At 38.5% G+C, this 27,344-nt stretch overlaps 7 protein-coding genes across 13 annotated transcripts; 3 read left to right on the forward strand and 4 right to left on the reverse strand.

The window, feature by feature from the left end:
- The first annotated feature begins 254 nt into the window (after nt 1-254).
- On the forward strand, nt 255-5,108 carry BBS4 (Bardet-Biedl syndrome 4). 2 transcript variants are annotated; one of them, XM_012370388.2, is made up of 10 exons: nt 258-943; nt 1,123-1,262; nt 1,544-1,656; nt 1,732-1,826; nt 2,070-2,232; nt 2,461-2,614; nt 2,973-3,095; nt 4,080-4,251; nt 4,536-4,729; nt 4,823-5,108. In XM_012370388.2, the coding sequence occupies exons 1-10, from the start codon at nt 862-864 to the stop codon at nt 4,943-4,945; spliced, it is 1,359 nt and encodes a 452-aa protein (XP_012225811.1). In that variant the 5' UTR covers nt 258-861; the 3' UTR covers nt 4,946-5,108. The 2 variants fall into 2 exon arrangements, with proteins under 2 accessions (XP_012225812.1, XP_012225811.1); XM_012370389.2 differs by lacking the exon at nt 2,973-3,095 and having other exon boundaries at nt 255-943.
- A 125-nt stretch (nt 5,109-5,233) lies between these two features.
- On the reverse strand, nt 5,234-7,910 carry LOC105674198 (G-protein coupled receptor dmsr-1). The gene is made up of 4 exons (XM_012370368.2): nt 6,562-7,910; nt 6,350-6,461; nt 6,073-6,257; nt 5,234-5,984 (listed from the first exon to the last, which is right to left on the reverse strand). Exons 1-4 carry the CDS (start codon nt 7,107-7,109, stop codon nt 5,522-5,524), a joined length of 1,308 nt encoding a protein of 435 aa, XP_012225791.1. The 5' UTR covers nt 7,110-7,910; the 3' UTR covers nt 5,234-5,521.
- A 152-nt stretch (nt 7,911-8,062) lies between these two features.
- Nucleotides 8,063-12,317, reverse strand: LOC105674196 (uncharacterized). Of its 2 annotated transcripts, none has more exons than XM_067351938.1 (7): nt 12,178-12,317; nt 11,226-11,327; nt 10,262-10,988; nt 9,809-10,123; nt 9,470-9,737; nt 8,891-9,360; nt 8,063-8,767 (listed from the first exon to the last, which is right to left on the reverse strand). In XM_067351938.1, the coding sequence occupies exons 3-7, from the start codon at nt 10,878-10,880 to the stop codon at nt 8,433-8,435; spliced, it is 2,007 nt and encodes a 668-aa protein (XP_067208039.1). In that variant the 5' UTR covers nt 10,881-10,988; nt 11,226-11,327; nt 12,178-12,317; the 3' UTR covers nt 8,063-8,432. The 2 variants fall into 2 exon arrangements, with proteins under 2 accessions (XP_067208039.1, XP_012225788.1); XM_012370365.2 differs by having other exon boundaries at nt 11,106-11,327.
- Nucleotides 12,318-13,167: 850 nt separating this feature from the next.
- LOC105674197 (uncharacterized) lies at nt 13,168-15,084 on the forward strand. Its single transcript, XM_012370367.2, has one exon. The coding sequence runs from the start codon at nt 13,168-13,170 to the stop codon at nt 15,082-15,084; it is 1,917 nt and encodes a 638-aa protein (XP_012225790.1).
- Nucleotides 15,085-15,495: 411 nt separating this feature from the next.
- On the forward strand, nt 15,496-17,793 carry LOC105674199 (uncharacterized). The gene is made up of 3 exons (XM_012370369.2): nt 15,496-15,627; nt 15,687-15,744; nt 15,843-17,793. Exons 1-3 carry the CDS (start codon nt 15,573-15,575, stop codon nt 16,861-16,863), a joined length of 1,134 nt encoding a protein of 377 aa, XP_012225792.1. The 5' UTR covers nt 15,496-15,572; the 3' UTR covers nt 16,864-17,793.
- LOC105674201 (guanylate kinase) lies at nt 16,959-20,983 on the reverse strand. Of its 5 annotated transcripts, XM_012370370.2 has the most exons (5): nt 19,266-19,531; nt 18,829-19,111; nt 18,537-18,760; nt 18,321-18,431; nt 16,959-18,153 (listed from the first exon to the last, which is right to left on the reverse strand). In XM_012370370.2, exons 1-5 carry the CDS (start codon nt 19,267-19,269, stop codon nt 18,140-18,142), a joined length of 636 nt encoding a protein of 211 aa, XP_012225793.1. In that variant the 5' UTR covers nt 19,270-19,531; the 3' UTR covers nt 16,959-18,139. The 5 variants fall into 5 exon arrangements, with proteins under 5 accessions (XP_012225793.1, XP_067208262.1, XP_067208252.1 ...); XM_067352161.1 differs by lacking the exon at nt 19,266-19,531 and adding an exon at nt 20,609-20,983 and having other exon boundaries at nt 16,959-18,431; XM_067352151.1 differs by lacking the exon at nt 19,266-19,531 and adding an exon at nt 20,723-20,980 and having other exon boundaries at nt 16,959-18,431.
- Nucleotides 20,984-21,965: 982 nt separating this feature from the next.
- S6kII (Ribosomal protein S6 kinase II) lies at nt 21,966-26,849 on the reverse strand. Its single transcript, XM_012370384.2, has 13 exons — nt 26,573-26,849; nt 26,252-26,455; nt 26,079-26,160; nt 25,840-26,000; nt 25,566-25,672; nt 25,304-25,487; nt 25,043-25,208; nt 24,798-24,950; nt 24,413-24,684; nt 24,094-24,342; nt 23,737-23,975; nt 23,395-23,656; nt 21,966-23,248 (listed from the first exon to the last, which is right to left on the reverse strand). Exons 1-13 carry the CDS (start codon nt 26,624-26,626, stop codon nt 23,120-23,122), a joined length of 2,262 nt encoding a protein of 753 aa, XP_012225807.1. The 5' UTR covers nt 26,627-26,849; the 3' UTR covers nt 21,966-23,119.
- Nucleotides 26,850-27,344: the final 495 nt, after the last annotated feature.

A 27,344-nucleotide genomic window follows, 5' to 3' on the forward strand; every position in this document is an offset into this window, starting at 1 on the left:
AAAAAAGTACTTTAAGTACGTTCATTAGTTTGTGCCTAACTTTATTTAATATATCAGACTTCACATTTTATATATAATTGATAATATTTATATTGATTTACTTATCTATATTTTTTTTCTAATTTTATTCTCTCTGCCAGTGCTGCCAGTCGGGCCGGGTTGCCCCTCCAGTCCCTTCCAAAAACCAGGCTATGCCCAGTAACGTATTGTAAGCGTACGGATCCCAGTAAATATAAATCTAAATTTTTATTTTTTTGATAACACAGATTGAAGACTAAATTTATGAAGAATAAGATAGGATAAAAATAATTATTTAAAAAAAGGAATAGGATGAGAATAATTGTAAAAAAACATTCTTGTATAATTATAAAGAAATACTTTATTTGGCAGAAATTATTAAGAATAACAACATTTGTTGCAAGGGTAAAAAAAACTGCCAAAAACCTTACCAGTATCTGTCTGTTCACTGGGATTGTGCCAAAACTGCACCCACAACACGTTACTGTGGTTACCATGGTTACCGTGCGCGCGGCCTAGCCGTTGGAGGGGCAACCCGGCCCGACTGGCAGCACTGCTCTCTGCTTGTCAGAATTGGCCAAAACTTTCACGAATACATGCCGCGTTGGTACACGCTATTGCATCATGCGCAAAAAGCCGACTCTTATTGGAACACTGACATCTCAAATGTAATATTGGCGCGCTTGATACTAAAGTGGCGACATCATTCGGTCTCATTCGGTTGTCATAGCAATTAAAGAAGGTAACAATCTCGTTTCTTCAAATAATAGCGAAAAATTAAACGGATGAGCGTAAAAAGTGCATCAAAAGAAAACCAACAATAGTAAAACTATTACGAGAATAATGGCAAATGATGTTCTTAGCAACGGTCGTTTAGCGGAAAGCGCGGTTGTACAACGGACAAGACACGACAGAGGCAAAAAAGGTATCAAACATCGTCACCATTAAAGCACAAGTGTATGCGTGACTTCGACTGAAGCATGAATCATCGATAAGCAATCGAATAATTTGTAATAATCAAATGTCGCATTGCATAAAATCTCTTTATTGAAGATAATAACATAATAACATTCGTCATTCCTTACCGTTTGTTGTTCGGCACAGCTCCAGATATACCAGCTATAGAAAGCCGCAACTGGTTATTACATCGGCATTATATTCGACACGAGTACAGCGCCTGTAAGCTTCTTATCGAACAAGAATTAACAAAATCAGATGGCCACGAATACGCGAATTACTTGAAGGTGAGATCAATACATCAATATAGATTAATGTAAACAATTTCAATTAAAATACTTTTACTATATATATGTTATATTATTCTTGATAAATTAGAAATATACTAAGAAAACAATTTCGAATTTTAAAAAATTAATTGAAAGGATTATTTGAGAGAAAATTCAAGTTTCCGTTTATAATCGTCTTATATAAATTTGTATCGTCATATATAAATTTATTTAACAATTTTTTTTTTTATTGTGTTGTTATTCTCATGAAGCATGTACAAGTCGTTTTATTCTCATAGGGTTTAATTCTCAGAAAAGAGGGCAAAATTCAAGATTCGTTAGATTGTTTTCAGACCGCATATAATGTGAATTCGACGAACATTGATAATGTTAAACAGATAGCAAAGTCGTTGTAAGTAGTATGGGTGGGAAAGGAAGTTGTCCAGTAATTTAATACACAATACGTGATAATTTTGCCCCGCTTCAGATTAATAATGGGAAGTCATAAGCGCGCGATAGATGCTTATACGGAAGCCGAGAAGATATCGGCCCTGCCGGATTGGGAGATATATTACGGTCTAGGCAAGTTATTTAAAACTTTATATCTATATCTAGTATATCTCGTGTAATGCATTAGCTAAGTTTTATAAACTTGCAAATGCACGTGCTACGAAATTCTCTTTAATTGACAAAAGTGCACTTTAGCTTAATACTATGTGCATGAATAACTTTGCACTTTGCACACACATACATATAAGCTTGTGCGCTACACTGTAATATAAAACGCCATTTCCTTTGTCGAGAACACTTATCGTTTCGTTTCAGGCGAGGCTTACATAAAATTGAATCAGTTACAAGAAGGTAAGAAACATTTTAAGAAATCGACAGAATTAACGAAAAATGAGCTGCCCAATCTCGCTCTCGCGAGGCTTTACCTCTTAGATGACATGATTCCAGAAGCAAGAACTGCTTATACTGCAGCTTTGAAGTAAGTGATGTCAGCTGTATATATATGTGTGTGTGTATTGCGCAATTCTGGAAATACGATTTCTATTATAGTATGCAATTAAATCAACACAATACTTATCGTATTGTTTTTTTTTTTAATTGATTTTATCTTTATATTGCGAGTATTTTATTTTCCTTAACATCATTCTCTCCATCGTCGTTTTATTTTGACATTTCGGTATTAACCTCGATCGGTTTTTTTATCCAGCGGAAATCCCGAGAGCACCGACGCGGCAACAGAACTGGGTCTCTTGTATCTCAGGATTGGAGATACGCAACGGGCGTTTCAGCAATTTGGAGCAGCTTTGGCTCAATCGCCTAATTGCGTCAAAGCAATTTTGCCTATGGCTTATATAATGCAAGTGCGTAACATCCCTTCCTTTCAATATTCGAAAAATTGTTATCGATCAGCGGCTCATGCGCTCACGTCGGATAAATTTTCCAAAATCATCCACAGGTTGTGCGGAATATTGCAGCATGATTTTGAAAAATACAATTTCCGCTTTAATTATTTGCATGAAAATTAATTTTTAATTAATCGAACTTACCGTCTCGCAATTCATAAAGCGCTATTATTAAAGCATGATTTTATATTGCTTTACTAATGAAAATAACTGTAAGCGTATGTGTCATTTGTCGGGTTAAAATTTAATTACGAATTCCCGCTTTTACACGCGCAATTTGTTTCACTCTACTGAACAACAGTATTGTATTTTACAGAATCATAGAGAGTACGACGTAGCCTTATCAAAATACAAAGTAGCAGCACAAACTATTCCAGAGTCTTCAGCTCTTTGGAATAACATTGGAATGTGCCTCTATGGAAAACAAAAATATGTTGCAGTGAGTTTCTGTTCTATCTTTGTCACATTTTTTTCTCATTTTTTTCTTTGTTTTATTTTCGAACGTTGCTCCAAGCGCGATGATTCAGTTTGTAATAGACGACACGCATGTCTTAAAGACACCTGAAAGATGGCTAAAAGACGTTAGAAAAAAAAGGATGTTTTTTCTGGGATTATTCTCTAAAGGAGAAAAAGAGAGAATGAGAAAAGTAATGTTAATTCTTTAAATTAAATAATACACTATTGCAAAATTGCACGGGAGCGAAGCCTTTGTCGCTACGTTTGTGTTTTGCTATTGCTAACAAACTAGTATTGCTAAAATACACGGTCTGTAACACAATAGCGATCTGATCTGATTACAAAAAAAAGCCTGTAATCTGGTATTCGTCTCTGATCAGCAAATATCAACACTTTGATACAAAGCATTCTATCGCGTCACACATTGCGCTTTTTGCAGTGCGTTTCATCTAGTGTGATATTTTAGTGAAATATATTCTTGAATTATTTACAATGCAGCAGATGTTGATGCGAGAGTGGTAAAAACGTTCCGAAACGGAGTATTATAAATGAGAAAAGACGAGAGACAAGAAATGTCTGGGGAACACGTCGGAATGAAATGAGAAACAGCAGACTCTATAGTACCTTGATACCATATATTCCCGTTTGAAACGATAAATGTACTTTGAACAGTGCCGAGAGTACGGCAGAAAGCGAGATCGTATCGCGTAATGGCAAGAGAAATATATAGCACGCATCTCGCAGATTTTGCGAAAATCCATTTCCGTTATTAATATTGCAGGCTAAATAGCATTGCACATTGTACGATGCAAATTTTATCACAAAATTAAAACTGCATTATTAAACAATTGCATTATTATCATTAATATTGCTGCGGATAATCCACGATAATCACTAGAATTGTTGTTTAAAAAAAAGAGCGCGACGAGAGAGAGAAATGCATTTTATTTTTGCAATGTTTTTGCAGGCTATTAGCTCGTTGAAGCGAGCGCATTACCTGAACCCGATGTCCTGCGTCCCGTCTTGCAACTTGGGAATCGTTTTTCTTACCACTGGGCAGCCTGCATCAGCTGCGATTTATCTGTGCGCCGCCGTCAGCGCTGAACCAAAGAATCCTACGCCGTATCTGTTACTAGGTCGTAAGTTGAAAATTTAAAAAATTTAAAACAGCATTATTTTTCGTATAATTCTGCGTTTTTAAAACCATTTTCCATACCGCCGTGTATCCTCCATATAAAATATTACTAGCAATTATTAATGTAACGAATACTAGAAACGAGAATAATGTATTTGAGAAGAAAAAAAATTTTATTTGAAAAATTTTGTTCCCAGTAAAATATCGTTTGAAAGCGTTTTTTAAATACCCATGCTGAGAGAAATTCGTACTTTTAATCTGCCTGGGGTATATATTTATTAATTTCAGTGGCTTTGAAACGTTTGGACGATTTGGAGGGCGCTGAAAGGTCTTTAACAAAAGCTCATGCCCTAGCTCCTCAAGATCCACTGATATTGATTAACCACGCAGTGATTCTCGATGCTCGTGACAAACAAGCTAATGCTGCTGAAATTTTAACAGCACTCAATGACATTATGGCTGTTGTCGACGTCGATATACAGGTAAGAATTAAGGATTGTAACATATATGTGTGTGTATATGTGTTAGATATAAATGTTAATTAAATGACTATATGAATGTATCATAACATATAGATATCGCAAATGGCGAAAAAATTATCAAAGAAATTTCAACGCGAGAAAACAGAATTAAATAGCGCTCAAGAGCCGACGGACGGCAGTGAACAGCAGCGACAATTGAGCGCTGACGAAGTTTAAAAATCACGCTACTTGTTATGCGAAAGTATATATACTGACCGCACAGTTGTAACTAAATGTCTAAATTTAAATAAATAAACTATAAAAATGTCGGTATAAAATACTTTCTATTTCCATTTGATTGCTTTATGCAAATAAGGCACAATAAATCTACATTAATGACGCATGCTGGCATTTATTTATTTTTCACAAGCATCAAAAGGTATACATTTAGAAGAATACAATGAGATGTGAAATTGCAAAATTAAGTACAGAAATTGATTTTACGAGAAAATGCATGCATATAAATTAGTTATTAAAATTTATTTAATCTTACTGCACATATATATACACACACACAATTTTTTTAACGACATTGCTAGCAATAATTCTATAAAGGGTAAATATCTTGTATATAAATAATATATTTTTTTTTTCAAAATATTTGATTTAGTTGAAAACTGTTTAAACATTATTTTCCATTGACACACAATTGTTTATATCACAATAATTTTACGTATTTCATATTTAAATTTTATATTTTAAAAATAGACTTTAGTAATTTTATTGCATAAGACTTCTTTTGTGAATTCTCTATTAAACGTATGTACTTTGCACTTCGGTATGATGTTGGTGCTGTTGGCTTATTGGCCATTTTTTCATGATTTTCGGTTTGAACAATTGGCCGAAAATCATGCGAAATTGTCTCGACATAGAGCAATACAGGATAAAATTTATACTACCATTCAGTAGCGCTAAAATATCCATTACTTCTCCAAGTTTGTGATAACAATTTCGGAAGAAACAATTGCCTAAGACCGCGGAAAGCAGTCCCAGGACCCCTTGAGGAATCTCCGTCATGAGAAATAGCAGCAGCACCACTACCAGCATCCTCGTCGTTCGGTCAGTTCGTTTATCAAATTTGCTCACCCTTCGCGGGTACTCATCCTTCTTATCCTGAAACGATCCATTGTAATTCAGACCGCAGGTTCCGACTGATGAAGTAGGCTTGACAGCGCAATGATTGTAGCTCTTCAAAATTTGCTTTCTACCCTTCATCCTGAATGAAGTAAGAGGGTTGTTAAAGTAGTCGGACGAATGCGCGATACGTGCTGCATACATAATTAAACAAGCCGTCTTCGCTTTACCTGTAAAGGGCCTTTATCAGCCAACAGATGATGACAGTGAGAAGGACGCACGGCAGAAGTTTAACTACCACGCCGAGTACCCAGAAATTTAATTGGTACAAGAATCCTTTGCTGGCGGAATAATTAGCATCTACGTAGTATAGTATTTCCATGGCGCCTTTCTCATAAACGATCTGTCCTTTTATCTAGCGTAATGGAATTTAATTTATTTCAAATTGCACCCGGCGCGACTTCGAACAATACGTTACCGAACAATGCGGGAGTGATGTTTACTTACTTCGAATACGAAATAGCTAGGGACGCAGGCGAGGGACGGAACGAGAAAACTGCAGAACAGTGCTGTGGTGCAGCGTCTCCCGGTACACCAGGTGTGACTGTACTGTGGAAATCTGGCGTACACAACAGAGACACAGAGACAAATCATTTTTTTTCCCCCAAATACTTAAACAAATCGAGGACTAATTTGCCCGACGGCGACGATAAACTCACCTGATGGCGATGTATCTCCAAACGGCGAGAGTGAGCGTGAGGGCTATACTGATTGTGTGAAAAAGTTGCGTGAAGTGCATGTGAAACAGTACGAACACGGCCAGTTCGTACGGGAATATCCGGCGTTCCGGCAACACGAAGTATGTGTAAATCGCGAAGGGAATGTATTCCAGCATCACTAACACATCCGTCGTGGCCAGCCCCGTCAGGATACGATTTATGGGCGCCGCTCTCGTGTCTTTTCTGGTGAGCACGATGATATTCAACACATTGGTGATCGTGCCGAAAACGCATACGATCAGCGAAACGTAGCCGTGATAATTTTTGTACTTTGTCGCCAGATCGCGAATCACGCTGTCGCAGTAACAGGACTCTGTACCGCTTCCGTCGCTATTCCCATTTCCGGGAATTGGACTATCAGGATTCTCGATTCCGTTGCAATCACTTATCGTTAGATTATTCAGGCCGAGACTTTTGATGCAATCGATTTCCTCGTTGGTCAAATTCAGTTGCTCCAAAATGTAAGTGTAAGTAAAATTGTATGACATTTTGCTGAGCGACAATTTTGGAGGTACGTGTTCGATTACGTTCGATTGCAAGTGTTCACAAGCGCAACGACGCGCATTTCTTTCCGTTATTTTCACAATATTCGCATCTTTGATATAACGCGATTAGTTATCGGCTATCAAGACAAATCGCATGATTACCGTTCTACTTGACATTGAAATTATCCGTAATTCGCAATTAATTATGTTCCGCCGATTGCGATCGGCGAGTCGATCGTGCATTTATCAATTTTTCATCAATTAGTGGGATTGTCGCGAAATAGAGAAGAGGAATAAAGGCGTTAGCTTTCCGTTTAGCATCGGATGCACGTGTGACACTCGTTTATATCTGCCCGGAATTTAATTAAATTACGACGAGCGCTTTACGAATTTTGTTTCCGCTGCTGCGACAGTTCCGGTTTTATATCTCTCTTTACGCGAGTTTCTCTTTTTTCGCTCTTTTGACAAAAGAAATTAAAAGTCCGCAGAAAAGAAAGGAACGGTCTCACGGATGGAAGTTGTATATCTATATTTCTGTGCATCTGCGGGTATAGAAACCGGAGATTGCTCGAATTGTCTTATACGTACACACGTACGCGCGCGACACTTACGACACATGTAGAATCAATCGAACGATACCGTAGCATTTATTTGCATTGATTTGTTTCGGCAACAGGTTACCACAACGAGGCACACACTACCACGAGGAGCAAGTGGAGCTGGCCGGTGGTTAGTCACGCTGCTGGCAATGCTACTGGCGAAAATTCACGAGCATCCTTTACTCCCTCTCGACGTTTTCCTCTCCACCTTCTGAAAGAGCCTGCGCGCAGGACGTCGATGGTCTATAATGGTGTTTGTGCGTCTATTCACGCTGAATTATTGTGAATCAAGTCCGCCTTCTAGCCACGCTCGGCTGATTATTAAGCTCATTAAGGATAATGATTAAGAAATAATAATGCGGGAGAAAGAATTTTATTTTAATTTCAGTATACTTCTCTGCAGTATTATAATTTACATTCGGCTCGCAACGGAGTGTACGTGTCATCTGATTTGTGGGTTTCAATAATCTTATTGATATCAAAATATTACGGCAGTAATATTAATCTCACGCGGATTTTCCTGTTCTCCGAAGAGAAAAAGATAAAACTCTAGTAAATTGGATCCGCTGATCTCTTATTATAGCTCAACTGCGTATTAACGTCGAGGGATCTATCCCTCGGATAGGAGAAGGATTATCGTGCGGGAGAAGATGGCAGCGTAAGAATAATAAAACAATGAAAAAAAAAAAATTCTTCGTTACCGCACCCGACTCGGCCCGCTCGATAATTAGCGCATAGACTTAGAGCTCAACTTTCCGACGTGCAGCAACGCTGTTTTTAACCAGCCTCTCTCGTGAAAAAATGCTATTATCGCTACCGATAATCCCATTAACAGCATGTAGAAGGATGATTGCACGTCGGACAGATTGAACGGCACAAAGCCGTTCTCGTGATGAGTCAACTTCTTTTTCGCCAATAATCTTTTGGAAGCGATCAATTCTGCTGTGACGTGGTTCTCCCACAGCATCGGCAAACCGGCTTGATTCAATCGGCCGATCAACGTGTTCAGCCTTTCGCGTAGAATTGAATTTATTGGTAGCAAGTAGGACAAGTAGAACGCACCTGACACACAGATATACACACTGCATTAATATTTATATAGATAACGAGAATTACAAGCGTTCTCGTTATTTCTTTTGCCTTTTACGTAACGTTCATTAAAAAGAAGGAAAAATACATTCGTACCTGGGCATTCTTGTACGAGATGAAGCAACGGGCTGCCGTCTTCGTCGATAAATTCCTCGTTAAAAATCGGTTGGTGATTCTTCCGAATGAAGCCGGAAACATTGCGATAAGCAGCTATCTTCTTCACAGAGTTCTCACCGTATTCCAATTTTTTTCGCAAGCTTTTCATCACCGGCGTCGTATCGCTCTCGTTGCCGGAACCGAAGATGTCGGTTAAGCTGATAGAAGTCAGTAGCAAGGGTAGCCTCGAAGCGTCGAGATCCTGAAGACTGTCTATGTCCGGGTAATACATGTCGTGCGCAAAGCTGTTGTACAAAATCCCACTGAAGATCCCGACTAGGGTGACGTTTGCGAGGAAAATACCCGACAGTAATATCCTTTCGGCGTTTGTATCCGGCAATTTTTGGGGACAGCCGGCGTTCAGCAGAAACGATCGATACACCGTTGCGCGGAAACCCACTCTCTCCTTTCTGAAAGCAAATCCCATGCATCTTTAAGCTCCATTGTAGCTCTTCCCGCTTTCATTGAATCTAAGCGGGTGATTTGTAACACTAGTGTCTGAAATCAAACGCTATATACCTTCCCGGGGTGAAGGTTTGCAGGAAGCACCACATCACGCACATGACGATGTACGTCAACGTCGTGCCGATCCAAATCGAGAGCGGAAAGAAGTGATAGATACGAAGCCACTTGGGCACCTTGTGCGCTTTCGGAACCACCACGCACAAGCGGTCGAAGTCGAAGTAGACGGAGAAGTCCACGTCCTCCGCGCGCTGCAAATTGATGCTGTATTTCTTCACGAAAAACGACTCGAAGTAGATGTCGGCTCTACCGTGCACCACGTCACCTGTGCAAACCGCGCTGTGCATTATCGGGGGATGAAGTAAAAACATGAATTACGCGCGGAACGTTTAATACCTAGCGCACCGGTGTACGTCCCGTTGCTTAATTGATAGCCGAACCATAGGTTATCTGTCGGATCCATTATTTTCGCCGTGAAATTCATTTGCTGCGATATCGTTTTCAGCATAATTTCATCCAACTCTTTGAAAACATCGGAACGACTCTGCGAACTCGATTCGTTCTCTTTTTCCACCGTTTGCCCCTGCGTGAACATGCCGACTTTTAATTTGTATTCATTCATATTGCTCGTCCAACGGTGCGCTGAGCGCGATAGCATGCTGGCCGTCTCCTCCGCCGTTTCTACGTTTGTGATTTCAATTTTACCCCACGCTGAAAAATTATACCAGTTTTAGTATCTTCTTTTCTCCGTTCTTTCGGTGTTGCAAAGTTTCAAAGTGCGATAATGCAATTTCGTATCGAGTAATTTCGTGATTAACTTTAATGTTGCTATGTGTAGGATTTACAAACCAGAATCGTTAACTTTGGCGAACGGATTGTATGTGCGAACAACTTGATTAATTGGAATCGTGTCATTTACGAGAATTGTCTCGGAAACTGAAACTCTGTACATCTTACGCTCGGACCACAACGTCCTTAAGACATCATCGATTTTCGAGTACGACTCGACGCTCAGCGGTCCGTGGCTCTCGCAGCGCGCGATCAGCACGATAAATCGATCCTGCGCATTCCATTCGAATGTCGAGCCATTCTTTGAGATCTGTTCCAGGGAACGGGTGTCGCTCGTGAGAATTACGTGTACATTCCACGTGTTTCCGCCAAAGGCTTTGACGTTTCGCGCGTGGATTCTTTCGCTCGCCGATGACGGTGCCGGAGAGACAAGCGCGTCGCCAGAACTTCCTGCAATCTTCCAGATCAATGATCGTTCTATTGCTCTGCGAACAATGCTATTGTTGTCGACAAAAGATGTATTTCCCGCATCGCGAGGCACGTAGGTCTTCAATACGATCGTTGTCTCGCACTTTCGCGCGACGCTGTGCATAAACGCCTTCAAGCATCTCTCGAAAAGTGTCGGCTCTTTATTACCGCCGAGCACGCCGTGCAAATTCACGACTTTGGAATTCTCCATGGAGCAGACGACACTGCTCCAAAATTCCAGAGCGCTGCACCATCGGCTGTCATTGCTCGATGCCGCGTTCAGGAACAATAATGCCACGAGGGAGAATTGACGAATCAGCTGCAAGGAAGGGTCGCTTATTGAATTTAACGTTAAATGACAGGTAAAATTTCGAAGATTCTTGTAGAAAAACTTTCCTTCTTAGCAACTTGTAAGCGAAAATGTGTGTCAACATACCATGTTTGCACGAAGGCACGTGTGTCCTCTTATTTATACCATTTAACACTGACAACAGATCCCTCGCAGTCTTCTTCATACAGGCATTTGTTTTACGTAGTCAAATCATACATTACTCACCTTTATCGTTACCCTTATTGACTCTCCCCTCCTATTTTTCTCTCTCGGCTATCGTGTCACATCGCTGCGGACAGATATGTCTCTTCGATTGTGTAGGTTCGCCTGAGGATATAACTCGTATATTTTACAAGAGACATAATTACAACGCGCTCTTCAGATTATAGATAAAACTCGATAAAGATAAGCTACCGCTTGTTTTTTGTCGCTTCCCTCATAAAGCGTCGTAAGATCAACCCTCAATCACTTTTTTTTTTTATGTGCCCCACTTGGAGTCATATCAAACCGTCACATTTTCATGTGACATGAAAATGTGACAGTTTAATGTGACAATTTGTTCTTGCAGAATATCTTAAAATAGATTTCAATATAAGAGACGGTGTTTTATATTTATCATATAAAATATATGATATATGATAAATTATTGATATCGCGCAATAAGTATTTTTGATAAGTATTTTTTTAAATAAATCTACCTGCTCCTTTTTTTGTGCCGGATAAAGCGTAGTTTGATTAACACGTAAATTTAATATTCGAAGCTGTAATTAGGTTTCGCCTATATCACGATTTTTTTACGTTGCGTAAAAGCACGCTGCGTAAAAAAAACAATAACATCCAATACTAGAAAATACAAAATTATTATACACAAGTCTATATATTAGATTAAAAAATATGAGATATTCTTATTATACGTGCGTTTGATATATGGAAATACGTATTAGATTTTAGACTCTCATTTTTTTTTTTTTTTATTTTTAGTTGATTTTCGTTTCCCCGAGATAACACGAATCGACAAAAAATGGAGGCGAAAAATGCTTTCGTTCGCAACTATGAAAAAATCGACACTGTTATTTGCGTGTGCGAGAATCATTGCGCGATGTAACTAAGCTTTCAACTTAATGGCACGTTGGAAATTTAATGTTTGCGAAAGCAAGTAAACGTTTGCTCAATTTACCTGGAGTAAACATAAGAAACTGAGAAAAGGTACGTGGCGGTAATAACGTTTCTGGTTGAAGGCAAAACCCTAAGGGCGGTGTACGGAGTGTAATGTGGTCTCCCGCAAACTACTGTCACTTTTGCTCGATTGGTTATTCTTCACGTGTATATTTTTCTTCGTGATACATGATGAAATTCTCCTGCGAATAGAATCGTGCAAACCCACGTGCGCGTATATCGCGATATGAAAAAACGCTGGCCGGAGTTTTGAGAAAAAACACACGTACACACGACGCTGCAATGGTAATAATCTCGTTTTAATATTTCATGAAGAGGAAGGGCAAATATTTCAGTAATTTCTCGTTAAAATTTGAAGGATTCTCGAAGGAGCGGATGTCGATTTATTTCATCGTTTTTATCGCCCCGCCGATGCTTAATGAAAAGCTTGTGTTCAGATCGGCGTTAATATCGGTTGCCGCCAACATTATCGAATACATACCGGTAATGAGTCTGCGAAAAGAAGGCGAGCAACATTAATAAATATCGAAATTCCTGAAAGGAATCGTCTGGAAGGAATCGTCACTTTGTGAATTTTACTTCAACGTCCTTTTTTTTGGGGTCACTGCAAGCGGCGCATAATTTACGGCGCTTTTCCGTTTCTTCTGTCGCACGACCATCAGCTCGTATGACGATTAGTCGACCCCGCATAGCCGAGCTCGTCAAACTGCAATAAAATTCTACTAGGGACGACGTTAACGGCGTTTTTGCGCCGCGATTAACCGTCGCTGCTTTTATACATTTCAAGCGTACGATTTCTATCTGTCACCGCACGACCGCCTCCCTTTTTAACTATGTATATCGCTTTATAATTTCATATCTTTTTATATAGACACACATCTGTATAAAACTCATGCTTTACTTCTCCACGTTTGTCACTGTTCACAAATCAGTCCGAATCGTGTTCGTATCGATAACAATTTGAAACTTTTTAAAGAAGCCCGTTGTCGCAATGCCGCCGGCGATAACGTTTTGTCTACTGATATTGACGTTGACAGCGGCGAAGAATACAATAGACATGTACAAAAGAAGCTACACAACGGAGAGTGAAAATTTGAGGATTATTTTAAATTACATTCGCAGCAAACAGGAATATTATCCAATGATATTTGCCCTCGTTTCTTCCGACGCTCAGTCTAAGTTCACGGATTTCCTATCAAAATATATGGCGAGCGAATCGATCGTGAGTTACAAAATCACGACGAGCGACTTCTCGCAAAAGTACACATGGCAGAATCGTGTTGATCTCACCTGGATTTTCATCGTCGATAGTATTGACATTCTGAACTCTCTCGTGTACGAGCAAAGCCATATCTGGAAGGCCACTAATCAATATCTAGCAATCATCGCTACGCCGAACGCGGCAATTTCGCCGCGGGAGATTTTTCAGACGATCTGGAGGAACTACAATGTCCACAGGATCATCGTAATCTCGATACGAGATGACTTTCGATGTCTCAGCAGATATTTGCCGTTCGATAAGAATCAACGCGACGAATACGGCATCGTGCGCAAGATCTGCTTAATGAATCAGGAGAGCAACGTCGAGCTCTACGACAATTTGAGAAACCTAAACGGGTATCCTATAAAAGTGATCGTGTTCCAGTCGCTGATGATGGACGTCGCGTTGGACGAGAGCACGGGGAAGTACAGATATGACAAGCTGGACGCGCGGGCGATGTCACTGCTGGAGAAGACGATGAGCGCCGAATTTCGCATCAACGTGCTCACCAACTTCACTCACAACGCCGATCCCTTTCACAACTCTCTCAGGTACATCGAAAACGGCGAGTCGGAGATGATCATCACCAGCTTCTTCATTCATAAATACGAGTACAGGAAGTACGAGTTCACGGCGAGTGTCTACGAGGACAAGCTCTGCCTGATCGCGCCCACCACGGGCTTCGTGCCGAAGTCGTACATGCCGATAATGCCATTCGCGGTTGACCTGTGGCTGGCCCTCGCGGTGTACAACGTTCTCATGTCGATTCTGTGGTTCCTCGTCAAGTACTACAGCGAATCGTTCCGCCAGCAGGAGGCGATTCTTCTTCCCCTGATGAGAACGCCGGTTCTCGCACAACGAACGGACTCATCACCCAGGACGCATCCTCACGTCTCGTCGTGCTTCCACCTCGTCGAGACTTCCTGTTACCCGTTGCAAGAGGACGGCGGCAGCGGCACGACCGCTCAGAGAGTTCTTTTATTTGGCACACTCTTCTTCGGGCTCATCATTATCAATCTCTATCAGAGCATTCTCGTGTCCACTCTGAGCGATCCGCCTCATTACCCCGAGCTGGACACCCTGGAAGACGTCGCCAACTCGAACTTCACAATTATCACCAAGTATCGGAACTTGAGGGAGCACACGTTCAAGGGGAACAGCACTCTGGACAACAAGCTGCACAGCAAGTGCGAGGTGATCGTGTCGAAGAGACCGACGAACGACATGGTGGCATTCGGCCCTGAGAAGGTGATCGCCATCAGCCGTTACGCCTCATTCATGCTGGACAACATGAGCAGCTATTATGATGCGGACGGCAACGATCTGCTTCACATCATTGACGAGTGTCCGACTACCTATCTATTGTCCTACGTGATGAGACTCTATTCACCGTATCGTGAGAGGATCGACTGGTTGCTGCTGCGGATGCAAGAAGCCGGCCTCGTGAAAATGTGGTACGACGACATGGTGTATCCGATGCACGTGGCCGAGCAAAAGAGGAAGATGGACAAAAGCGAGAGGAGGATCAAACTTACGATGGAGCATTACTCCCTCACGTTCGCCGGACTTTCCATCGGCTTACTTTCTTGCTCCATCATATTCCTCGCGGAGCTTTATTTCGCTAAGAGATCCCAATCTCGCCGCTGAGAGCGTAAGAAGCCGGAACAATGGAAGAAGATCGTTTCCTCTCGCATTACGGACGCGTAAACATTTCAGTGCGAGTCAGAGGCTTGCAAAATCAATCATTCGCTTTATTCGAGTTTGTCATCGTGAAATTTCTTGCGAATTAATTACAGTAGACTTGATATCTAATAAATCGGCAATATCGTCGCGTGACAATATTGGACTTAGCAATATTATAATCTCGATCAACACAGCTGTTTCGCCCGCAATAATCTCAAGATCATGATTAATCGGTGCCAGGTGCTTCGCTATCGATCGCGAGAGCCTACTATTTGCGATATAATTATTCTGAATAGGAGCATCACGCGAGTTAGCGCTAACGCGACGTTTCCAGAGAGAAACGGGGTTTATTTTAAGAATCTACGAAAATACGCACACACGCGCCTCTCTTTCTCTCTTTTCTCTCTGACGAAGACGAAGGCTCAGTCGTGGACCGTTGCTTGAATGTAGTCATGGCCTCTCGGGGATTTGTACCATTGGCAGCGATTTTAATCACCATTTATTTAGGTACGCACGCAAATTGGATCGCGTCGATATCAATCTAACGCTAAATATGTGTTCTCTAGATATATCATCCGTGGTTGTCACCGCCGCGGCCGTCGCGTGGGATCCGAAGACATCTAGGTGACTATTATCACTTTCACTGCGCGATAATTCAGTTTGAAAGAATATAGACGTGTAATAAGAGATATAAATGACTCCTTTGTCACATTGTACGGTAGGTATAATAGTTACAACTTGGACAAAGGACCGGTGTTCTATGAGGCGTATTATCCGGATATTCGCGACGCTTATCAAGAGAAGCGCTACTTCGACCGGAACGCAGTATTGGAAAAAAGTTTTCAAGTGCCCTTCAAGCGTCTCGCTTACTCGGCCGGGACTGCGGACCGTCCTGTCACGAGTAATGAATCATTCGTCGTAGTGAATAACGAAGAGCCGGGTGAGCAGCAGAAAAGGGCGGAATCTCGGCGCTATTACGATACCGCAGACAAAACCGCGCCTTTCCAAGATGAATACCCCTCGACGGGGATTTTCAACGGCGATGAGAAGCTCGAGAGTACGAATGTCGAGGAAATTTCCAAACTCGTTAGAAGAGCGATTTCTCGGGATCTTGAGAACTGGAACGCGCTCGAGAGATATCTCGACCGTACCGTCAATCAAGGTCCGCCGATAGCACAGCCGGCGGTGCACTCCGGGGAAAACCGCAGAAATAAAGAAGGCAATAGCTATTCGTTTCCGGTAAACCGACAATCTTTCGACCCGTCGAAACAGCTCAATTTCGAGCTATTACGAAAATTGGAAGACGCGAGGCAGCGACCTGTGTATTTCGAGCGAACCGACGCGAACGAGAACGCGCGTACGAGCACGATGAGTATCAGCGACACGCAAGCTGATGCGCCGGCGATCGGCGTCATTTCCGACTCATTGCCGTTGGAAAATATTTTTCAACCGCGGCCGCAAGTGATTAGATACATGTTCTTCAAGAAACCTATGCCGCAACCTACGCCGCAACTCGAACAAGTCAAGGAGGCGATTGATAATTCTACACCACGCAGCTACGGTGACAATCTCATTCGCGAAGAGATCGCTGACAACAGTCGCGGCAAGCAAGCGGAGGAAAATGTTAAAGTGACGTCTATCGAAGTAAGCGAACTGCCGCGGCACAAAACGCGTCATCATCACGGTGAATGGCCCAAGCGAGATTGGTCCGCTCATCGTCATCGTTCGCAAACTGCTGCTTGAAAGAAAAACAATCGAATAAACAAAGAGAAAAAAAAAATGAACAAAATTACCATATTTATCTTTGCAATTTCATGTCATCAAATAACGTCAAAGAATCACACTGTCTCAAACTATTTATTGAATGTACCATTGATATACATACAACAATCGTATATATCTTTATAATAGTGTACTCACAATAAGACATCTTCCACACTTATTCCTACGAGTAATCGGTTACATCAGCAATGACTAACGTTAATTCTAAGTAAATAGATTTTTTTGTTCTGCCTATAATAGTGCGGTGCGCAGAGGCGGAAGTCAGTTGAACCGGATTGTTAGCGCAATTCGGCCTAATAATTCTAACTTTTCTACTACTAATCAGACGAATATACTTTATATAATTTTATTAATCGATTTTAGTTAAACCATATAAACAGTTAGATTTTAAATTTGCACGCATGCGACAACAAACATGTAATTACTTGAGAAATATTTCTCTTTTACAATTCTAATAAGATTATTATAACTCTTCTAAAATCGTAAACGCAGATTTTACAGGAATGTTTGTATAATTCTTTCTATGATCTAGAACGATAAATTCTAAGTACTTGGGATGCTCGCGTGAAGTCCGCTACTATCGTGATGTAAATCAGAAGATCGTGATGTAACCAGAAGTATATCGCTTCTGTGACATTTTACTACGAAGATAAGTACAAGGATGAAACTCCGCAAGTACTTTACAAATAACCTATTCTATTGGAACACAACCTTTTTTGGTGAATAGTCTCAGTTAACTATATCTACAATTCTACATTTTTCTTGAATTATTTTTTACTTTTCTTCTACTAGTAATAACAGTCAAAATTCTATCTTAGCAAAAAATCTTCTTATATTCTTATAAAAGAATAAATCTTGATTAAAAAAAAAAAAAAAAAAAAAAAAAAAAAATAGCACCACATTTTCATTGATTAGAGTACCAATCCTTTCTTTCGTGATTTGCCGCACAAGACTTAGTGTAAAAAAAGTTCGCGATATTGTTACAATAATTATTATGCTGCCAGAAAATAACAATCTCTGTAATTAAGATTATGGCAGGTACTAATACATGAATATAAAAATAAAACTTAGTTACGTGGTTTACATTAGCCCTAGTTTCAGCTTAAATATTATGCATATATACGTATATATTTTAATTAGATATCAATTAAATATATATAAAATAGTTCACAAAAACTTTTCGCCAAGAATATAATCCATTACTCCAGATGTAAAAATAATCCAAAATCCGAATTTCTCAACTCGTTTCAACTAAAACAATTTTTTAAACATAAATAATATATTTTTGTCAAATGTAAGATACTAATTCGCTAGCTGACATTTAAGATCAAGGAAGATTGTAACAAAAATACTTAATAATAATAAAATGTAAAAATAAGAAGAAAAAGATAAATATCTACTAAGAGCAACAGATTCACCTGGTTTGCAATGTGATTCAAAATTAGCATATATAAAGTTGCGTAAAGTCCCATATGCTTTCTCAAAATTGTCATTTTCTATGATGATATCAAAATTACCCGGTGTTTCGCCTATAAATGAGAGTATGTGTAAGATTTTAAATATATAAGTAATATGATACTTGCATTTTTAAGCATAATTTTTCTACAATTAATTACAAATCAAGTAGAACATACCATATTCCAGTTCAGTTTTGGCAACTGCTAGTCTACGTTTCAGCGATTCTTCAGTTTCTGTATTTCTGGCCCTTAGTCGTCGCTCCAATTCCATAAGGGACGGTGGTTTTACAAATATGTAAAAGGGCTTGAGAAGACTGCTCTTTATCTGTTTCACACCTTGTACATCAATGTCTAATACACATATCTGTCCCAAACGATGCACCTCTTCGACTGCCTTTTTGCTACAATGCCATTTGGATTGTATTATTTTCTATGTATCTCTAATTTTTACATATATGCTTTCTCTTACCTTGTCCCGTACAGATTTCCACTATATGTAGCATTTTCAATAAACTCGCCGTTCTTAATCTGCTCCTGCATTTTCTTTTTATCCGTGAAATGATAGTGCTTCCCATTTTCTTCGCCAGGCCGTGGTGTTCTAGTTGTATGAGACACCGAAAATTTAAAGGTATCAGGGAATTCATCGAACAATCGCTTTATCAAAGTGCTTTTTCCGCTGCCCGAAGGGCCGCATAATACTAATGGACGTGGGCCTTTGTTAATCATGCTGTACTGACAAGCTGAAAGTACCCCTGAAAATATATTTCTTCATTTTTCAGATTCTATACACCCATCTATAATTGGATTCTTAGCCAATTAAACTACTTTCATATAACTTTACTTTATCAGATTGTTCAAATCCGTTGTATTGTAACATCATAAACAAAAACTGTGGATTCTGCATACCCATCTTTAATGCCTTAAGCCAGCGCTCGGAATTAGTTGCACATTTCGGGCCAATTCTGGAGACGACGCCTCGTGTCCCTCCACTACCGCCCGGCCGCTGGCGGCCGAGCCGCCGATAGCTCTGGTTCAGGAGCGTTTTATATTAGAAATAGGCTGGATTGTTTAGGCATCTCTCAGGAAATCGTAACATTCTCTTCACTACATAAATAATGTTTATTTTTATTAATACATAATATATATATTTAATTATTAATGAAAATAAACATTATTTATGTAGCAAAGAAAATATTACTATTTTTTGAGAGGTGCCTCAACAACCGAGCCTATTTCTTATATAAAACGCCCTGCGTCAGAGCTATCGGCGGCTCGACCGCCAGCGGCCGGGCGGTAGTGGGGGGACAGGAGGCGTCAGGCCGGAGCACAGACTTTTACATAAAGCATAACGCATAAGCATTAGGAAATTGATTGGTCTATATATAAGCATAAGCAAATGCATAAAGAAATGGACCAATCAATTTCCTTATGCTTATGCGTTATGCTTTATGCAAAAGTCTGTGCTCCGGCCAGTCGTCTCTTGAATTGGCCCGAAATGTGCAACTAATTCCGAGCGCTGCCTTAAGCAGATGATACTGTCCGACACCGTTCATCTCAAAATTTTCATTTTTTCATAAATCAATGTGACACAAGAGCTAGGTAAAAATGTAATAAACACATAATTCTAGCGTATATGTATTCAAGTTAATCACACATGATATAAAATTTTATTTCTTTTGTAGAATTTAAGTAGAAAATTAAGAGGGTTAGAAAAGCAAATATGACAGCATCTGTCCTTATAGATTTTAAGTTGTTCAAAATGAAATATATTGCAATATATCGCACTGTTAGTAATACTATGAATATTTTCAACTTATTCTTGTGTTGGATATCTCGAACAACCATGGCTAGCATTGTAGTTACTATTTCATCGAGATTACTTCAAAATGTCACATGTATAATAAAAATAATTATGAACAAGTATAATTTTTTAAAAGCATTTAGAAATTCTTACAATTAACAAATTAAGATGAACATTACATTAAGCTCATTAAGATGACTCATGTTGTAGCTAAATAAGCAAAATGTAATTTTGTGAATTTTAATGAATTACTTATGGCAACATTTATGATTTTACTGTTTAACAAAAAAATAATAAAAAAATTTAAGTCGATACAATGTAAAAATTCGAGTTTAATATTTATATGCGATTAGATCGTTTTTAAGATCGTTGATTGCATTAATATTCCATTGGATAGCCAGTTTTGGATTAGCAATTCGGACGATGTTATCCCAAATTCCAGTCTTACCTATAATAACAGACAAAAGCTGAGTTAACCAGATTATTCAGCTGATGTGGATTCGCAATTAGATTGGTAATTGATCAACACTGTCGAATACACCAGCAACACAATTTTTATTACCTTTACTTTCCTCTAAGTAACAAACAACCGCAGTTGCAAAGCAGAATACAAGCAATATTGCACGATAAAACTCAACACCACGAACCGGTGGACATGAATCATAGGCTTAGTTTACACCGATTGTTTAATACGCGTACCAAGTACTAAATCAGCTTCTTTGATTGGTGTAGATTTTACACTAAACGATTTATACCTATCGGAGAAGCAGATTTAGTATTTGGTACGCGTACTAAACAATCGGTGTAAACTAAGCCATATACGTATGACACAGCATATGACTCATTGAGTAAAAAGAAACAGGAGGGAGCGTTTGGTCTTAAAAGTGCGGACGGAAGTGACTATATAAAGTGGTCGCTCAAAATGGCCGCTCAAGGGCGCCAATATTGAATGACTTGTTATGTTTAATTAGGAAATAATGTACAATTAAAAGAAAATAACTATAATATGCAACAATAATACCAAATTTTAATGGCGTTTTTCATTGAGATTGCACTCGTGCAGTATTTCCATAAGAGCAATGTTAAAATCTAAAATCTAAATTTATATTAAATCCTTTGTCCTTACAAAAATTTATCCATGCATTTCTTTGATCCGGATTTTTCGGAAACCTGTTTGTGAGTGAAAATTATTTAGTAATTATTGTGAATCTACAATTTCACAATACTATACATATGATTATAATCTCCAAATTAAAAATCTCATTATTGTTGATAATACTAACCGATGAAACGTTATTCCATGATTTCGAGCTGCTGCTGTTATGCCACAAGCTCTACAGTATACCATTTTGATCGTTTATTTCCATACACTGTTGCATAAAAGACTATACACTGCATATTAATGCGTACGGCATGCCGCTTGCCGCAATGCTCGAGCATTCCCTCTCACTTTCAAAAAGTGGTCGCTCAAGATGGCTGCCATGACGTACATCCGTCCGCGGATTTACCTAGTCCTGGCTAGTATATGCTCCCTCCTGTTTCTTTTTACTCAATGATATGACTTGGTATTGATAGTACGGGGGCTTCATACTACACCTGTTATTCGAAATACTTTCTAGGAATAAATACACTGTTGGAGATAATTCCTAGAAGACAGATTTTTTTATTGGACATCGATGTGGCATAATTCATGCAATGTGAATCCACCATTAGCAAAACAGTATCGACAAGATTCAACGGAAGTAAAACACGTGTTGCAAGAAATTATTATACAATTAATTTCGGAGACATATTCAAAGTATTAGTGATATTGCATATATTATTTTATTTAACAAATTATCAGCTAAATATTACAATTAAATAATGATTGAACAATTATCGCAACCATCGCGCATACTTTCTTTAAAACTTATGTCCACAAACATTCGAATTTTCATAAATAGTTTAAAATTTTTACAAATTTAGGCGGAAATATAAGACACTTATTAGGTACATTTAGTTAAAAAGTTAATTCGACCTAATTACAAAAAGGAATATTGGTCAAAGGTGAACATGTTGAAGTAATTACAATTCGATAATATAAATATTTTGATGTATAAACTATTACGCATAAAATTTTATATGGAACGATATCGTGAATTTTCATAAATGGAGACACTTGAATTTTTATAAATGGTTTAAAATTCCTACAAATTTAAGGGGAAATATAAGACTTATTTGGTACATTTAAAAATTAATTCGACCTAATTGAATAAAAAAGAATGTTGATCGAAGGTGAACGTGTCGAAGTAATTAATTACGATTTGATAATCTAAATATTTTGATGTACAAACTATTGCGTGTAAAATTTTATATATACGATCATCGTACATATAAAATTTCGCACGTAATAATTTATACATCAAAATATTTAGATAATTAGGTCGAATTAATTTTTTAATTAAACGTACCAAATAAGTCTCATATTTCCGCCTAAATTTGTAGGAATTTTAAACTATTTATGAAAATTCAAGTATTTGTGGACATAAGAAATTTCGACCAACATTCCTTTGCGTTAAACTTGCAATAAAATATAATAATAAAATATAAAAATTAATTTAAAAACGAAAAGAAATTATACATGTATACAATCTAATCATCATTATCGAAATTATTTGCACTCTGCTCCCGAACCATGGCAACACATGATAAATGTAAGCGCATATATATTAAACACAATGGAAAACTCTATAAATAAATATCACATTCGATTCACTTCACAAAAACGTTACGTCACTCCTTATGTCGATATTAATCTCGTCCATGCGATATCGGCACTTTAAAACTATTTCTGCTTGTACTTTAAACAACAGGGTATTTTATTTTAAAACACAGGATACTCTTCGTTACCCTATGTGTCTCCATTTGTAAATCTTGAGATAAGAGTTAAATTTGTCACATACAAGAAATATTCAAAGATTTAAACTTGGGTGGGACCAGCAGATTTGCCTTGTGTTCTACGACGTGCTAATTCAGACATGACCACAGGACCAATATGCGGTGATCTTGGATTGCTCGCCATTGCTCTATACGTCGCTGCTACAGCCATCTAAAATAGAATTCACTATGAATATCGATGTATTTATAAAGCTATCTGTCATTATATGACATTCAACAATCAGCAGTCTAAAGTTAGCAAAACATTCACACAAATAATTTGTATATTTACATCTCTATTTTGCTAAGAATACATACCTTCAAACTGTGCGTATCTTTAATAAGATCCGGTAATACTTTTTGAGGGATAAGTTGCCGATTTACAATCCACGGATACTTCAAAATAACGGCTGCTGTAGGCCTACGATTGGGATCGACATGCAACATTCTTTTAACCAACTCTTTAGCTTCGCTTGAAATATGACACCATATCCCGCTTTCCACGTCGATGTATCCCGGGCCAATGCGGTCTAATATATCGCTCACGCTATCTCCTGGGCTGTTGCGAAAAGGCGTGTACCTGTGCGTCAAACAATAAAATTAATTTAATTCCGACTGCATCAATTGCGCAAAGTAATCACTTTCGAAGTTTCTTCATACCCAGCCAGCATGATGTACAATAAAACTCCGAGCGACCAAATGTCACACGCCGCATCATATCCTTGACGTTTCAACACTTCGGGCGCTACAAAATTCGCCGTGTAGCAAGGCGTCATTAATAAACCGTTTTCCGCTCGTAATTGTTTTGCAAAGCCGAGGTCGCATATACAAAGCGTCGTTGGATCGCCACCAGACTTCGCGTACAAGATATTAGATGGCTTCAAGTCTCTGTGAACAACCTGTAATTTTTTTTTCTTTGTTAATACAACAAATGTAGCGTTTCGTCGCATATGTGTATGTGAATGTATAGATTGAAATATGTGACGCAAAGCCATTTGGCGTGTCTCTCATACTTACTCCGTTCTCGTGAAGATAGTGCACCACACTGGTAATAGTGTAAATGACTTCGGCAGCTTCCCGCTCAGTAAAATTTCGCCTCTGCAGTAGACGGTCAAGTAGTTCACCACCGCGTAAAAGTTCCAATACGAGATACACTCGTCTGTCATCTTCGTGAACCGCTCTCAACGTTACGATATGGGGATGCCTGCCATACCGTAATAGAATTTCTATTTCCTCCGTCGGATCTCGCTTCGATTTCTCGATCACCTATTTCGTATTGTTATTTAGTTGTTTTTTCTAATCTGTATTTTAACTTCGTGCAGACAAAAGCACGTACCTTCACTGCGTATTCCATCTTGGATGCCGTATGAACGGCTAAATAAACCACGCTGTAACTGCCCTTGCCAATCTCGTCTTTAAATTCGTATTCATCAGTTATGGAAACTGGATTGACATAGGAGGGAAAGGTAGATGCTAAGCTGATGTTTGCATAATTTTTGCCCTCCGGGGGCTTGGCGAGATCCGCGTCCGCGAGCAAACACGGCGCGACGAAGCTGAATCCACGGAATAATTCGTGAGCGGTCGCGCTAGGCGGTAATCCAGGAGAATCTGAAAGGAACAATTTCTTTTATAAAGATCTCGGAACGCGTTTAATTATTAACAATTTGAATCTGCTTCACTGCGCTACTCCCTTCTCTTTTGTTTTTAAGAAGAAGCGTCACCTTTAGGTGTTTTACAGGTGAATTCGCTATCGAAGTAAAACGCATCATCTTCCCTAACGGCTGGTTTAAATGGCGGTTTTATTTCCTTTTTGTAAAGAGCATCCCAATCGATGGTAGCGAAGAAAATATGACTTTTAATTTCTTCTACTCCACCTGAAAAGTAAAAAAATTGATATTAAAACTACTTATGCACATACTTTGGTTACCTTTTTCAACTATGTCTAAATGTAGAATGCAAGATTTACCAGCACCAAGGCGATTCGCTGGATTTCGCTTAAACAATACCCTCAAAAGTGCCTGGGCTTCCGGCGAAAGATTGTGTGGCATTCCGAGTTTAGCTTTCAAGATTTGCGTCATTGTTTCTTTACGATTTCCACCTTGAAACGGAAGAGCGCCTGTCAGCATTTCAAACTAAAAATATTGAAGAGTGTTATATAATGCTTTTCAGTGTCTATTTTTTTAATTAATTGTATTAATTTAAATGTAATGTGTAAGATCTAACTGACCATTAAAACACCAAAACTCCACCAATCCGCTGTAAAAGTATGCCCTTTTCTATTAACAATTTCCGGTGCCATATACTCAACAGTGCCACAAAAAGAATATGCCTTCGAATCGTCAGAATCCAAAGGTTGTTTGCTCAATCCAAAATCCGTTAAAGATATGTGGCCTTCTGTATCTAATAAAATACTGAAAAAAGAAAAGATTAATCAAGCGTACTAATAATAGATTTTTATTAAAAAATAAAATATAATTAACAATACAAACTTTTCAGGCTTCAGATCTCGATAAATAATTCCAAGTTTATGTATATGATCCAGTGCAAGTGCTAGTTCAGCCAAATAAAATTTAACATCTTCTTCTGTAAACATTACCTGAAAATTAATTACACTGATGATTACAGATACATCATAGCATTTTCTTACAAAGTGAATTATTCTACTTATTTTCGAATTTCTTTAACTGCTTAAATATATAGTTTTACAATTTTTTAAATAACAATCAAATACAATTTTAAATAACTATTAACAATAACAATCACCTCTTTGGATAATCTGGAAAAGAGATCACCGCCTTTTAGAAAATCTAGGATTAAATAAAGCTTTCCTTCTGTTTGAAATGCGTAGTGTAGTCGAACGATAAATGGATGTTCTACATCTACCAATATGTTTCTTTCCATTTTGGTTCTAACTCTATCACGAACTAAATAAAAATGGATAATAAAATAATTAATAAAGGATTAAAGATAATATGCACACATTTAACAGTATATCAAATTACCTTTCAATGTTGCCTTCTTTAAAACCTTCATAGCATATAGTGTACCGCTGTCATTTCCCATAACTTTTCTTACTAAAAATACCTATATTTAAAAAATAAAATAAAATTATGTACATCAATTGTTGCAAAAAGTAGAAAAATATATATATTTAGCACATGTGCAGCGTTCTTACCTTGCCAAAGGAACCTTGGCCAAGGACTTTTAGTAACTCAAAGTGGGAAGGTTCTGCCTTTTCATAACCATCTCTTACCATATCACGTACTTCAATCTCAGATTCAATCTGAGATTCCGAGCAACCGTTCAATTTTTCGAGTAAATTACCTTGAGTAATCATCGTTTCTTCCTGATTTTCAGCCGGAAGAATTTCCGAACTTTGCTAGAGGGTGATAGGAATAGAAAATAAATCATACATCTCGAATGTTAAAAAATTGAAAAAGAAATAACTCAATTTATATGCTGAAATGACCATTTCGAAGGAAATATTAAGTTTTACCTTTTCATTTATACAGTGCTCGGTCCAAGGAGCCGTTAGAGTCGCCAACGGCATTATATTCAAAGTGTCGGTTATTTTTGGAATTGCAAACGTTTTTGTAAAATATTAAGTATTCTGTTAAATCGTTGCTAATGCATATACGATCATTTAATTGCGAAAGACAAACTTCATTAATTACTGGCTTTGTTACAAACTCACGATAATCGCGGGGAATTCGTGGTTAACTGCTAACCTATGTATACACACATGTAGATATATATGCATACAATTTATGTACATAGATAGATAAGTGTAAGTCGTGCGTAAGCAATATATATTGATCGATGACATGGTCCTGCAAGCTAGTGTTGCGAGTAAAGGCCGGAGCACAGACTTTTACATAAAGCATAACGCATAAGCATAAGGAAATTGATTGGTCTATATATAAGCATAAGCAAATGCATAAGGAAACGGACCAATCAATTTCCTTATGCTTATGCGTTATGCTTTATGCAAAAGTCTGTGCTCCCGCCTTAAGCCTAATATTTTTCCTGTTTTCTACATTAGTTTTCGAAGAGCATTTTCAAATAGCGATTTTAGCTGACATGAATACTCAGCCGTGGAAGAGCTGTGGCGTTTCTCCGTTTATAGCGTTTTCGATTATACAGGATTTGAACGACCCAGGGTTGATCAATCACTGGGCTTGTTCGTTTTAGCTGCACTGGGGAAGCTCTGGGTCTGCTCTAAACAAGATAATACAGGACAAACTATTTATATGTCCTGTATTATCCTG

This window comes from Linepithema humile, chromosome 1, assembly GCF_040581485.1.
Source record: "Linepithema humile isolate Giens D197 chromosome 1, Lhum_UNIL_v1.0, whole genome shotgun sequence".
NCBI classification, from domain to species: Eukaryota; Metazoa; Arthropoda; class Insecta; order Hymenoptera; family Formicidae; genus Linepithema; species Linepithema humile.

What these genes read in the sequence shown, in the direction of transcription:
- BBS4 (XM_012370388.2), top strand. Translation starts at nt 862, where the DNA reads ATGGCAAATGATGTTCTTAGCAACGGTCGTTTAGCGGAAAGCGCGGTT. An exon ending in GCTTATACTGCAGCTTTGAA is followed by an intron (nt 2,233 to 2,460) that starts GTAAGTGATGTC and finishes TTTTTTATCCAG; the next exon opens with CGGAAATCCCGAGAGCACCG. An exon ending in GAAAACAAAAATATGTTGCA is followed by an intron (nt 3,096 to 4,079) that starts GTGAGTTTCTGT and finishes ATGTTTTTGCAG; the next exon opens with GCTATTAGCTCGTTGAAGCG.
- LOC105674198 (XM_012370368.2), bottom strand. Translation starts at nt 7,109, where the DNA reads ATGTCATACAATTTTACTTACACTTACATTTTGGAGCAACTGAATTTG. An exon ending in TGGAGATACATCGCCATCAG is followed by an intron (nt 6,462 to 6,561) that starts GTGAGTTTATCG and finishes TGTGTACGCCAG; the next exon opens with ATTTCCACAGTACAGTCACA. An exon ending in CTAGCTATTTCGTATTCGAA is followed by an intron (nt 6,258 to 6,349) that starts GTAAGTAAACAT and finishes CCATTACGCTAG; the next exon opens with ATAAAAGGACAGATCGTTTA.
- LOC105674196 (XM_012370365.2), bottom strand. An exon ending in CAAACCTTCACCCCGGGAAG is followed by an intron (nt 9,361 to 9,469) that starts GTATATAGCGTT and finishes ATTTGCTTTCAG; the next exon opens with AAAGGAGAGAGTGGGTTTCC. An exon ending in TCTCGTACAAGAATGCCCAG is followed by an intron (nt 8,768 to 8,890) that starts GTACGAATGTAT and finishes TCTGTGTGTCAG; the next exon opens with GTGCGTTCTACTTGTCCTAC.
- LOC105674197 (XM_012370367.2), top strand. Translation starts at nt 13,168, where the DNA reads ATGCCGCCGGCGATAACGTTTTGTCTACTGATATTGACGTTGACAGCG.
- LOC105674199 (XM_012370369.2), top strand. Translation starts at nt 15,573, where the DNA reads ATGGCCTCTCGGGGATTTGTACCATTGGCAGCGATTTTAATCACCATT. An exon ending in TTTAATCACCATTTATTTAG is followed by an intron (nt 15,628 to 15,686) that starts GTACGCACGCAA and finishes TGTGTTCTCTAG; the next exon opens with ATATATCATCCGTGGTTGTC. An exon ending in TGGGATCCGAAGACATCTAG is followed by an intron (nt 15,745 to 15,842) that starts GTGACTATTATC and finishes ATTGTACGGTAG; the next exon opens with GTATAATAGTTACAACTTGG.
- LOC105674201 (XM_067352143.1), bottom strand. An exon ending in GGAAATCTGTACGGGACAAG is followed by an intron (nt 18,761 to 18,828) that starts GTAAGAGAAAGC and finishes ATGGCATTGTAG; the next exon opens with CAAAAAGGCAGTCGAAGAGG. An exon ending in CAAAACTGAACTGGAATATG is followed by an intron (nt 18,432 to 18,536) that starts GTATGTTCTACT and finishes TCTCATTTATAG; the next exon opens with GCGAAACACCGGGTAATTTT.
- S6kII (XM_012370384.2), bottom strand. Translation starts at nt 26,626, where the DNA reads ATGCCGTTGGCGACTCTAACGGCTCCTTGGACCGAGCACTGTATAAAT. An exon ending in TTTCCAGATTATCCAAAGAG is followed by an intron (nt 25,673 to 25,839) that starts GTGATTGTTATT and finishes ATTAATTTTCAG; the next exon opens with GTAATGTTTACAGAAGAAGA. An exon ending in AGATGGAATACGCAGTGAAG is followed by an intron (nt 24,343 to 24,412) that starts GTACGTGCTTTT and finishes AATACGAAATAG; the next exon opens with GTGATCGAGAAATCGAAGCG.